This window comes from Phacochoerus africanus, chromosome 8, assembly GCF_016906955.1.
Source record: "Phacochoerus africanus isolate WHEZ1 chromosome 8, ROS_Pafr_v1, whole genome shotgun sequence".
In the NCBI taxonomy this organism is placed as follows: Eukaryota; Metazoa; Chordata; class Mammalia; order Artiodactyla; family Suidae; genus Phacochoerus; species Phacochoerus africanus.
Genome location: NC_062551.1, coordinates 96656910 through 96670744, shown reverse-complemented (window position 1 = coordinate 96670744; position 13835 = coordinate 96656910). Strand labels below are relative to the sequence as shown.

The 13835-nt window shown below is 40.9% G+C and overlaps 1 protein-coding gene across 4 annotated transcripts in view; it reads right to left on the bottom strand.

Annotated features, from left to right (window-relative positions):
• The window catches only part of SPIRE1 (spire type actin nucleation factor 1), a 180378-nt gene that overhangs the window by 29240 nt on the left and 137303 nt on the right, over positions 1–13835 (bottom strand). For all 4 annotated transcript variants that reach the window (XR_007136624.1, XM_047793645.1, XM_047793646.1 and 1 more), the window contains 2 exons: positions 12358–12444; positions 11099–11228 (listed from right to left, as the gene is read on the bottom strand). Coding sequence is in view for 3 of the 4 variants with exons in the window: in XM_047793645.1 (XP_047649601.1) it covers positions 11099–11228; positions 12358–12444 (217 nt within the window). In the remaining variant the exon portion in view is untranslated. The remainder of the gene's footprint in view (positions 1–11098; positions 11229–12357; positions 12445–13835) is intronic.

The window sequence follows — 13835 nt, the reverse complement described above, 5'->3', positions numbered from 1 at the left end:
CATGAACAAAGAATTGGGATATATTCCCTCTGATAAGATGACTGAGATTATTCAAAGCTCAAATCTAGAGAATAAGGCAGTGAGCGATGTGGCAGAAGAGAGAACAGAGCATGGAGTAGAGAGAACAGACTACTGAGCACAAAGCACACAGCACAGAGCACAGAGTACAGAGTATAGAGTATGCAGCACAGAAGACAGTGCAGATTAAGAGTACATGGCACTGGGTACAGAGTTCAGAGTTGAGAATACACAGTATCATAAGATGCAGACGGTGTGGATTCAAAGTCTAGCTTTGCTGCTAGTTGTCTGACCCTGAGCAAGTTAGCTAACCTTTCATTTCTTCATCTGTAAAATGGGGCTAAGAACAGACATGGGCTTGATTTGAGGACTGAATAAGTTAACAACTGCATATAAAACACTTACTTAACACTGTGTGTAATAAAAGCAGTATACAATAAATGTTGGCAATTATTAACACCGACTTTTATCTCCACTTGTACCCGAGCCTAAGGTTCAGTGATTCAGCCTGTCACACAGCCAGCGTGGCAGAGCGGACACTGGAGTCCTTGTCAGCACTGACTCTAGAGGCCACCTGTTCTTGCACTGGAGTCTATGATTCTCCAATGCAAGTGGAACTAACCTTCTTCATGATTTCAACAGCTACCTAGAGTATTTAAAAATGAGAAAAAGGGAGTTCCCATCGTGGCGCAGTGGTTAATGAATCCGACTAGGAACCATGAGGTTGCGGGTTCGGTCCCTGGCCTTGCTCAGTGGGTTAACGATCCGGCGTTGCCGTGAGCTGTGCTGTAGGTTGTAGGTTGCAGACGCGGCTCGGATCCCGCATTGCTGTGGCTCTGGCGTAGGCCGGTGGCTACAGCTCTGATTCGACCCCTAGCCTGGGAACCTCCATATGCCGCGGGAGCGGCCCAAAGAAATAGCAAAAAGACAAAAAAAAAAAGAGAGAAAAAGCAGTCACTGCACATAAACCGACCTTTGATGGTGAAGCAGACTATAAAACTCCTGCAGCTGGGGGTAAAGGGATGCTAAGCTCTGAGGAGCAAAGACACAATGAATGCTCCTGTATCAGGGAAAGCGCTGGACCTCAAGTTACGATAAAACACAAGGATGTTCTATCTATAGTCATTCCCTCAACATATAATATTTATATGCTTGACATGTAAGAGACAAATTTCTAGGAAACATTCAGAATGTCTGTCCTAGCGCGGCCTTCCTTGACATTAAATGAGTTGTGTAAGTTATTTATTATAAATGATAATATCTAACCTAACAGTCACAATTGCTGTTTATTTTCAGAGACCAAGAAGGCCAGAACTAGAACTAGAACTGGCCTTATGAACCAGAGGAAAGGATGTGGGTAGCAAGAGAGGAGGAGAAAAGGAAGAAGAGAGGTTTGTCCATTGATCATTTACCATGTTTATTAGAAAACTTGACAACACAAGAGTTAATTTTGTTATTGTCTTTCTAGATATTAAATAGCTAGAACAAATATATAATTGGGGGAGGGGTGTGCTGAAGGAGACAGAGGGCAAAAGCAGAGAGTTTTTACACAAATTATAAAGGTTAAAATCTTTAAATAAACCTTTCATAAGGAGGTGTGGTGAGCAGTAGGTTGCCACATGTTTTCCAGAAAGCAAAGGAGGAAATGATTGGGCTAATTCCTATTCAAGAAAAAAGGCAATGTTTAAATATGGTCCTTCAGTGTATTTGGAAGCATCTTATTCTCCCTGCATCTTATTCTGCACCTTTCCTGCAGAGGCTCAGGCTGTAGGAGGAGTCTGTCCTCAGAGAAAGTTTCCCACCCTCAGCTATCACACCCCCAGGCCCCACCCTGGAGACAGAGAGCACCTCCAAGCCAGAGCTTCCCCAAGGGCAAAATCACTAGTAGTGCATGGAGAAATAGTAAAGCAGTTTTAATGGTTATATATTTATTTTAATATTTCAGAAAAAATATAACTACTAGATCAGATACATGATTTTATGGATGTTTTTGTTTAAGAAATGTTTAAAAATCACTTATGGTAGATTAGAAAAGGCTAAATCTGGAGTTCCTTGGTGGCTCAGTGGGTCAAGGATCTGGTGTTGTCTCTGTAGAGACTCAGGTTGCTGGGAGGTGCAGATTCAAGTCCTAGCCCAACAAAGTGGGTTAAGGATCCAGCAATGCAACAGCTGTGGTGTAGGCTGCAGCTGTGGTTTGGATTCGATCCCTGGCCTAGAAACTTCCATATGCCACGGGTATTGCCCCCCCACCCCCACCCCAAAAGCTAAATAGTACTGGTAGTAGTACTTAAGTCTGGTAAAATCATGAGGGTGGAGTTCGTGCACTGAAGTTTAGGGAACACTGGTAAGTGACAGCAGCTGCCATGAGCTAATTCCATTCTCAGTGCGAAGGGATTGGAGAAATGACCCAACAGCTTTCTAACCGCCTGAACACCGTGCTGACCTTGATCATGGTATCTGAGCTCACCAACTGACATTCTGAAATAAACAACTAGTACTAAGTTCAGAGCTCTGGGATAAATGGGATTAACAGAAAAATACGTCACGGCCAGGTTTCAGGAGCATCTCCATATGTAAGACTAAATACCATGTGTGATTTTATCACATGTTGCATATCCATAAAAGCCCCAGTTGAACATATTTTTAAGAGATATTTTTAAGTAGTTTGATTACTTATACTTTTCTGCTCAAATGATTACATTCTCATTACTTCACTATATCCAGTAAAAACCAAATCTTTGGGTAAGACTTTATACTTTTATGTAAGACAGAATTTCTAGTGATATAAGTAAGCAAAACATTAAAGATGCTAGACATAGCTTTAGAAGTCACATACCTCAGATTCAGAATCTAAAATGCATAACCATGCTAACAAATACTTTATGTAATAACATCTACTATCATATGGTATAAAAATTGTGTGTCAGATACACCAGCTGCTGCCTTATTTAGATGGAGGAAATATGATTGGAATAGATTGTACATTTAATATCTGTATCAGAAAATTACACTTACCTTAATTTATGTTGAATGGATGAAGATTTTCCACTAAGAATTAATATTTCTAAAACATACCTAAGCAGCAGAACATACTTCAGTTTGTCTTATTCTACACTTAAGTTCAGAGGCATTATCTACACAACATGTTTAAATATTTACTCCTCATCCTGCTAACTTCCCAATTTAGAGAATAAATGCATCCCAATCTTTGCATTTAGAAGAATGGATGAATCTTTTCCAATTATAATTCGGGACATTTAAATTGATTAGGCAAAATGAAACAAAGAAAACATGAAAGCACAACAAATTGAGAATGAAGGATGTGGAAACTTCGAAGTATGCTAAGTTACAGAATAAATTATGGAAAATGATAAGACATGAAAGCAAATAAAATTTTTTCACTTTTATATTAAGAAAGCTAAGCATCAAGAGCTTTCTTCCTGACACAAGAACCCATCCAACACAGCTACACCTGATGTAACTAGAACGTGCGTGGCATGCATGCTCCTAGGCCCCCTGCTGCTGCCTAACTCGCAGGAGCCTGAAGTCAGTGCGCTTGGCAGCCAGCCACTCCCAGACAGTGCACCTGAGAGGAACAGCCTTGGCAGATACTTAGAAGGGCTACAGTGTCTGTAATACGTACTGGCAACTTTTGGAGATCAGCAGTAATACATATGTTCTAAAACATTTCTGAGTTTATTTTCCAGACCAATTTTTTTTTTCCCAAAGTCACTCTGCAAATGGCTGATAAAATAAAAATTGCCAAATGGATAAAGAAAATAGAAAAAGTTCTTCAGTGATCAGTCAAAAGTAGTAAGTGAAGGATGTAAAGTATTTATCTGGGTTTCTTGAAAGTGCAAATATTAGTCACGCCTGAGAGAACTACAAATATAAACAGAAATTTACAAAGCAATTGGGAACCAGTTTAGCAGTTGGAAGATACTCAGTAAATATTCACAGATAGAACACAATACTAGGATTCTCTGGCTCTTTAAATATGAATTGGTATATAAAGTGTGCCAACAATTCCATGGCACGGAAAAAGAAATTCTAAAAGGAAATACTAGTGCCAATATCTTATCTCATCTTACATTCAAAACAGCAGTTTCCAAAACTAAAAATTTTAACTTGTCATTTTGTTGGGACTAAGTTGGCTTTGAAAATTCACTCATATATAGTTTAAAAACTCAATTTAAAAAGGGGGTGATCATAACAATTATGTTATGTTACTTTTAAAAAAAGGGGGGAGCTGATTTTACAGATCAAATTTAGTCATTAATAGTTACCGGTTTCTCTATTAATCCCTGCCTATTTAACAGAAGGGTCTAAACTTGTACTACAAGCCCAAGGCACATAATTATATTTTACAACCAAAGTCATGGCAATGCTCATGTGTTCTCAGACTCTTAACCAGCACATAGAATCCCCCCTACCCCCAAAACACACACACCCTTGAGATGAGGCTCCCACACAGGAGCACCAGGCACAAAGAAAGGTCCTGCCGACCAGGAGAGGAGCAGGCCTCCTCCAAGGCTGACAGTTGTGAGTACAGCTACTAGATAACGGAGCAAGTGCTTTAGAGGGTAAGAAGTGTCACACTTTGCTTCATGACACTGTTTCCCATGCTCTGCAGGCAGAGCGCTGCCACTGCTGCTTTAGGAGATGTGCCGAGAGAGGCAACCACAGCCTGGGCCCCTGCTCCATCACTTGCAACAGTGGCTCTTCCACAGGCCCTTGGGAGGCAAAGGTTTACTGTAGTTTTAATTTTTTTTAAGTATATTATTTTCAAAGAAATAGAATGGTTTATTTGACTGACCACAGCTGAGAAGAAGCCTTTCAATTTTCTTTTTTGACAGGTTTGAACAAGCAGATGAATGAAATGTATTTCACAGAGACCACAAAACCCACGTCAGGTGTGAAAGTGCTTTTTTTTTTTTTTTTTTTTTTACCTGACAAGTCAAAACTGTAAGACATGCTAAGTGGCCGCATTGCTGAAAAAAGAAAACAAACAATAAAAAGAAAACAATTCAGCTGTTAGGAATATACAGAGAGGATGAAAAAGGGAAGAGGGTTCCAGATCTGCAGTGGCACATTTCAGACTTTAAAGGCAGAAGGTAGTGAATAACAATCTGAAATACAATAAAACCAGGAGTCTTAGTTTTAATTATATCACTAAGACCTGAAATGGAGTAATGAAGAAAAAATAACAACTTTTTAAAGAACATGTTGAAAAAGAAAGCATGATAAATGTGCAAACATTTTAGAATCATAGCATTGGACTTTTTACTTAACTATAAAAGATATCAAAACAAAATATAGCCATATTTTAAAAACATGACTTTAGGGCATACAAAATCTTTAAAATTTAAGAATAAATGTATTGTTCTTAAATAATTTATTTCAGGATGAAAATTTGGCTCTCTGCATATTGGTGAAACATTTTATAAAAAATCTTATTCAGGAGTTCCTGTTGTGGCTCAGCAGGTTAAAAACCCAACTAGTATCCACGAGAATGCGGGTTTGATCCCTGGCTTCGCTCAGTGGGCTAAGGATCCTGTGTTGTCGCGAGCTGTGGTATAGGTCGCAGATGTGGCTTGGATCCCGAGTTGCTGTGGCTATAGTGTAGGCCAGCAGCTGCAGCTCTGATTGGACCCCTAGCCTGGGAACTTCCATATGCTGTGGGTGCAGCCCTAAAAAAAAAAAAGGATAAAAATCTCATTTAGACACCACCAGCATCCCAAGGTGCCAACAGTTACCTAGGGTTGGCAATTAACTGGCTGTTGAAAAGAGGCCTCAGGAGTCAGAGAGCCTGAGTTTGAACCTCAGCCCCGCCACTTTCTAGCAGTGTGATACTGGGCAAGTTACTTAACCTCTCTGTGCTTCGGTTTTCATCTGTTAAATGGGAACACTGGCACCTACTTCATGAAATTATTATGAAAATTAAATGATTCCATACCAGAAAAAGGTGTTCAGAATAGTTCTTGGCACATAGTAAAAGTTAAATAAATATAACCTCTTAAAAATAAGCTCTTTCCCGTTGAAATCATTTGTTTCAAAAATTTTATTACATATACTAAAAAACATTTAATTGCATATTTTAAATTGGTGTATTTTATGGTTAGGTAAATTACATCTCAATGAAGCTGATTTTAAAAGGTTATTACAAAGATTTGATGGGTTTGGGTATTCATGAGTGAGAATTACCTCTTTTCACTGCAACCCCAAATTCTCACCAGTCCATCTATTCTATGGCTGAGGGTCAGGAAGGACAGATGCCTTTATGGTCTGAAGAGAGGCCCTCAGGGCCACAGTGAGGACAGTGAGGCTCATCAGGCACAATGTGCCCTCAGTTCCTGCTGTTGAGGTGGACCACCCAGAGAGCTCTAACATCCAAACTTAATATACAGAGTGTAAGTAACTCTCAATATGTTGTTTTGCAGATGTTTTTAAAGGGTCAACTTACATATACAGCCCCAAATCTTAAATACAGCATTAAAAAAAAAAGGTGTGAAAGAAAAGCATGGAGTTATATCCCAAAGAAAACTTCGCAAGATGTCAGAATCATATGCAGATTTTGTTTTTGTTTTATGACTGCACTCACAGCTTATGGAAGTTTCCAGGCCAGGGAATGAATCCAAGACATAGTTGCGACCTATGCCACAGCTGCGGCCACACTGGACCCCTAACCCACTGTGCCGGGCCAGGGGATTGAACCCATACCTCTGCAGTGACCCAAGCCACTGCAGTTGGATTCTTTTTTTTTTTTTTTTTTTATCTTTTTAGGGCATACCTGTGGCATATGGAGGTTCCTAGGCTAGGGGTCAAATCGGAGCTGTAGCCACTGGCCTATACCACAGCATAGCAATGCAAGAACCGAGCCTCATCTGTGACCCACACCACAGCTCACGGCAATGCCAAATGCTTAAGCCACTGAGTAAGGCCAGGGATTGAACCTGTGTCCTCATGGATGCTAGTCTGATTCGTTTCTGCTGAGCCACGACAGGAACTCCTGCAATTGGATTCTTAACCCACTGCACCAGAGCAGGCACTCCCATGTGCAAATGTTTTAAAAAGCACTTATGTCAACAAGGAGGAGGTGCATCTTAAATGGGGCAAATAAAGCAACTATTTGTTAACAGTCATACTTACAGATTGTGCTTAGATTAAATAAGCACTTTACTGTGTTTTAGTTGTCTCACAGGAAAGTTCTTAGAGATTTTATGTTGATGAGAATATGAGAATACATCTCCACTCACCATTCAAAAAACTCTGCATTGCTAAATTCAAATACTATCAACTCTAGATCTCCCTAATTAGGTGCAAATAAAATATGACATGTTCTCAAAACACTCATCACTCTTCTCTAGTATGCTCTTCTCTGACACAAGAACATATCTTTTGAAGTAAGACTAGTGCTACATAAGAAAGGGATGCCATTATTTCTGGGAAGATGAGGTTCAGATCTTGTCCAAGCTCTATATGCCACAGAGGCAACGGTTGAGCATAAGAGCAATTCAGATGATCAGGGGAAAGACAGTTTTAAAGGAACAACGTATATTTAAAATCCCAAATCTATACACTGTGTGAGATGTTAAGAAAGGAGTTAGGGAAAATCAAAGTGATTAGATATGAACAAAGACTGATGCATAAGAACAGTAATTTCAGACTTAATAGGAAAAAATGGAACTAGCCTGTAAAACAATAGAGAAATAAAAGACAATCTAGCCATAATTTGTACGCATGTTCCCATAATAACCTTCTGGGTCATATTTAACGACACGACAAGATGCTCATGCCACATACAATGTTAAACGAAGGCAGCCCCTGTGCACAGAGCTCTTATCTCCACTTCGGGATGCACAGCCAGGCATAGCCCACACTCTGCTGCTGGGATTATGGGCAACGCTTCTTTTTTAAACATATATACATTTCTCCAGCTCCTACAGTGGGTTTCTACTTGCAATTACATGGAGGGGGAAGATTATAAAACTATTTATGGAAACTTTTCTTCAGGAAAATTCTACCTCCTTTATTCAAACTCCCCAAAGTGAAACTGCATGGTAAGAACCAATGGAGAGCTGCAGAAAAAATGAGCCCAAATTGTTTACTTTCCAACTAAGGTTCAAGATCAATTTTAAAAGTAAGACTATCATAGAAGAGTCACTTTCTATAACAGCTCAAGTCATTGTTGTGAAGCCCCAATTCATAAGGTTAAAATAAAATAATATGATATACTAGAAGATTGATATTTGATAATCCTAAAGTAGGTTTCCTGTTAGTTAGCATCTAATTTGTTTAAAGTGAAACAGAAGAATATGTACAGGACCAGGGCTCATGAAGGCCTTTCCAAGCAATGTGAAGCATCCCCTTGTCATTCACAAGGACTGCTGGTCTCCACAAACTGGCCCCAGCCACCCGCACACCACTGCTGGCTGGCACTGCTACCACCAGGCTCGAGGGCACTCGCCACACTAAATATGCTCCCACTCTGAGCTACTCTTCTAAGCACTCATGGACAGGGACCACATCTGCTCATCGATCTACCCCAACAGCTGACACAGTCACATAATAGAAAATAAAGATTCAACACACTTGGGAAAATGAAGGAACCACATGTCAAACATCATCCACTTTACACAGGCACGTTACGCCTATCTTGCTCCTGCCTCTGTTCTACTGGACCATCCACTGAAGTTTCCAGTCCCTGCTCTTTACTCCCGTAAATATCGTGAAGCTTCCTTTTCTCATGGTAATGTACTTGTGCTGCCCTACAGTTCTGCTGCAATCTTTTCAGTTACCCCTATTATTCTGGCTCAATTCCTCTTTAATGTTTAAAAAAATCTAGACTTAAGCTGCCATCCTATAAACCATTTCTTTATTTTTTCACAGTGCTTCTTACTCTTTTGAGGCTGTGGACCCTTTAGAAATCTGAGGAAAGCTACAGAGCTTTTCTCCAGAAAAAGGCACAAACATACACTCTGTGAAATATGTACATATGCATATATTTCAGGGGATTCAAACCCTCCCCAGGCTCACTGAATCACTCTCAGGATAAGGACTCTTGGCTCACATGGTTTACCTGTTGTGGCTCATTATTATGTAAATGCTCACGTGGACCTGCCACTCAGCATGCTTTACACATCATTTTAACTGGAAAGCACTTGCTGTCCTAAAGGTGCAGCTTCGTAAGTGAGAGGTACGCTCTATTATTTCAACGCCTATGGGAGTACCTTTTGTTTTTGCTCCCCACAGTGGAGACCAAGTACACAACAATGAGCCAGAGCGACATGGACCCTGCTGTCATGGAGGTGTGTGACAGAAGGGTCGAGAGTCAAAAGGAAGAGCATCAAAGTGTGACTGAGAAGGAAAAAAAAATGTGACTGAGAGTCACGGGAGGCAGAGAGAGCCACCAGAGCTAACTCCACTAAGCTGGTGAGAGGAGAGGAGAGCCTGGTTAGGGCAGAGGCTGAGGGGCTAGAATAGGGGAGACCAGAAAGCGCAGAGGAAACTCAGCAGGACTGGCTGTCAGGTCAGAGTCAGAGGTGATGCTGAGGTCTCTGCCTAGGCACTGAGACAGGGAACCAGGAGAAGATGGTCTGAGGGGAAAGCCTGTGGCTGCTGGCTTGCCCTGCGTGATGAGGTGAGGACCTGCCCTGTGTGGAGTGAGAGCCTGCGAAGCACAGAGATCTCTGGGTCTGAACTTTCAGGGAAACTGTGCTATAGGTCGGGAGCTAAAGAAGCCAGACACAAAACCATGGGAGAGGGTGTGGTTGCTTAGGGAGAAGGGAGCCCAGGATAGACACTTGGAGGACCAAGAGGAATCTGAAAAGGTAGAAAAAGAGATCAGAAGAGAAAACCAGGAGAGGCAGTCAGAAAACTGGCTCAGGGAGTTCCCATCATGGCTCAGTGGAAACGAATCCGACTAGTATCCATGAGGATGTGGGTTCGATCTCTGGCCTTGCTCAGTGGGTTAAGGATCTGGTTCTGCTGTGAGCTATGGTGTAGGCCAACAGCTACAGCTCCAATTCAACCCCTAGCCTGGGAACTTCCCCATGCTGTGGGTGTGGCACTAAAAAGCAAAAACAAAAACAAAAACCTGGCTCAGGTACCACTGTGCTCTATTTTCCTAAAGGAAATTTCCCTGAATTCTTTGGGCATCTTTAACCCTACAAATTGGAAGAGAGCTGTGTAAACAAAAATGTTTTTATATTTTATAATATGGTCTTGCTATAAGTAAAAGTCAACATGTTCTTATGAAAATATATATTATATTAATATATAATAAACTTAAGGACACAGAAATAATTTAAGTGATAGCAATAATTGATCCTTTCATCATAATATTGTACTTTAAAACCATAATTAAGACAGTAGAGGAGTTCCCGTCGTGGCGCAGTGGTTAACAAATCCGACTAGGAACCATGAGGTTGTGGGTTCGGTCCCTGCCCTTGCTCAGTGGGTTAACGATCCGGCGTTGCCATGAGCTGTGGTGTAGGTCACAGACGTGGCTCGGATCCTGCGTTGCTGTGGCTCTGGTGTAGGCCAGGGGCTACAGCTCCTATTAGACCCCTAGCCTGTGAAACTCCATATGCCGCGGGAGCGGCCCAAAAAATAGCAAAAAGACAAAAAAAAAAAAAGACAGTAGAACCCTGCAGTAAAACTATACGTCTATCATTTATATTTATAAAACATCATAACTTAGCCATATATATGTATTACAACTTATAAAGTATTCGGACCACAATCCTGTTAATCCTTACAAGAAAGCCATAACGAAGGTGCAGAGGAATTTGCACCCCTTCTGCTGATGAAGACATAGGTGCCCAGAGAGCTAAAAAGACTGTCTTGGAGCCACAACCTAGAGCTCCTCCCACTATGCCATGGTGCTGTCCTGCACTCAGTACCACGGGCAAAGTACACACTTCACATATGAGGGTGTGTGCATGAGGGAGAGGGACAGACAGGGAGGAGAGAGACAGACAAGCAGAGCACGCTCTGCACAGTCACAGAGGTCCCTCACTGGCTGCCTTCAAGCCGACGACCCCAGGCTCGGTCAGGCCTCAGGAGGCAGCAGACTCACCTAACCGGCTGCGTCTGGTCTCCTCTGGTGAGACGGGCCGTAGCTTTCTCTCTGCCTTGATTTCTTCCAGTATCCTTTCATGGAGGCTCCGAGGCCGCGGTGGGGTAGGTTTCAGTTTTCTGGCTGAGGCCTTGAAAAACAACGTAAGGGCTAGAGACTTGAGTAGCTGTCCTGAAACAACTTTTAGTGAAATCCATTCATATAGTACAGTGTTATAAAATTACATTTTATTGATTACAACACTGATTGATAAAAGACAATTTTCAAGCAGTAGGGAAATGACTGGATTTCACAGTGGTTTTAGTCACATGTGCTCAATTAATCTGAAGGAGTCCATTTTGCTACAGTTATAATCACATTCCTGATAGGTGGCCACAACAGGTGATCAACTGAAACGTAAGCTGTATGTGATCAGTTACTATTACTGTTTTTGAAAGTAATGTTTTGGAGTAAGTCCTTACAACCTTCTTAGGCTGTCTTCGATCACAGTTGAGAAAACAGAGGCTCAGGGAGGCCGATTAACTCGCTCAGACACACATGGCCCTAGAGCCCACCTGCAAACCCGGGCTCATCTGACCACATGCTCTTTCCGCCCTAGCATGATGACCAGCCTTCCTAAAATGACTTCCTACTGACCTCTTTCCTTTATTTTAAAAAGATTTATAAAAGAGATCATTAATTATGTTTCAGATGCACACAAACTGATCAAGAAATACCACTCCTGCTCTAGTTTCTGAGTGTATGTGGGGGGTTCAGGCCTTGGTGAGCACTGGCTGTGTAGTAGCCAGGGAAAGGAGTACGAACAGAAGAGACACAAAGCAACATTCAGAGCAGATCAGAGCACTCTGATTTCGTGGGCCCCAGAAAGAACCCGATAACATAAGAGAGAAGGCCCATAGAGTGGATTTACGGCACACCAGTAGCGAGAGGACAATTTAACCAAGGTGGTATATTTGCACCATACAGTAAATACGGAGGGCAAGCCCACATCAGGAATTATCCGTATCGTATTTAGAATACTAGGAGGTATCTGGCCAGGTTTTGTACCATCGCTCAGGTTATTCTGAGCTAAAATATCCTATGATTGCCTTGTATTAAATAATTTTAAGTATTTTTTGGTGACTGAAGAATGCTGTTTACCACTGGCTTCATAATTCTGAGAATGAAAGCTCAGGCTCTAAGAGCTGAGTTCTAGAGGTCCCGGGCTAGAGGAGACGACTGTTATGTGCCAATCAAGAACAATACATCAAGTTACATACTGGATTCAGAGGAGGTCTTGATCTGATGAAGTCCAGGATGATTTCATGAGCACTTTTTTTTAACCGAGGCGGGATATCACCATTCACCTGAAAGGAGACAACAAGAGGGAGATTCATGTGACTACGGGACTATCATTTTAAGTTTCTAGGTACAGCTGTGAGGTCAACATATGTCACTTGAAAATTACTCAAGTATAATCTGGCTCCATCAAGGACACATTTCAAATCAATAAAATGGAGAGTAAACAGCTAAGCGATACAGAGCAAAAATAACTGTAGAATTGAAGAGAATCCAAGTCCACTTCCATTCTATCATCTTGGGAAATTGTGAGATACATCTTTCCAATAAAAAGTTTCTAAAATTATGTGAGTGGAATAAATAATACTGTGTTTATTTATTTTATAATTTAAAAAGTCTTTTACTTCTTATTTTCATCCTTGTAAAGTATCTTGGTAATGGAAAGGACTAGGGACATGATTCACATTCTGTAAATAAAACTCAGGCTCAATCAAGGAGGGTGTCTGCTCCATTTGCAGAATTAGTTAAGTAGCAGAGTTCTGGCAAAGTCCTGATCTGCGTGACTTCTGCTCTAATGTCCTCTCTTTTTAAAGCAACATGTTACAAAAATTAACAAATTTAAGAAAACTCTACAAACGCCGCCCCTGCAAAAAACCCCACTTTCTGACCACCCAAAAGGCACAGTTGTAACCATCTCAGCCTCATATGACCAAACAGACCCGCTAGGCATTTTCTGTCATGCTTCTCATAAAAGATGGATAAAGAAAGAAATATTAATAAACTATAAATTTTAAAAACTGAATCCTTTAAAATTCTCAAAGTCCATAAAATTAGCACAAAATTTTTATTAATGAATTGCCTGAAAAATCTCTATAATACTTTTTTCCTCTACTTTGGTACCTATTTTTTTATCTTATCCTATTGTAATAATTTGATAATATCAATTTTATTAGAGAGAAAAAAGATAATTTGGTTATTCCTTGAGCACCAACATTGCTTTTTTAAAAATTTTTTTGATAGGTTAGAAATGTTTAAGCTTTACAACTTGTTATTGGAAATGTCGAACTTTTAAAAATTATTTTCTTATCTTAATTGTAAGATTTCAGGGCACAGACTTTTTTCTTGCATAGGTGTCAATTTCAAATACTATTTTAATTGCTCACTGTCATTAATCAATTGGTTATTAATTTTCTTCTTTTTTTTTGTCTTTTCTAGGGCCACACCCACCGCATATGGAAGTTCCCAGGCTAGGGGTCCAATCGGAGCTGTAGCTGCCGGTCTACGCCACAGCCACAGCAACTCGGGATCTGAGCCACATCTGAGACCTACACCATAGCTCACAGCAACGCCGGATGATCCTTAACCCTCTGAGCGAGGCCATGGATCGAACCTGCAACCTCATGGTTCCTAGTGGGATTCATTAACCACTGAGCCATGATGCAAACTCTGGTTATTAATT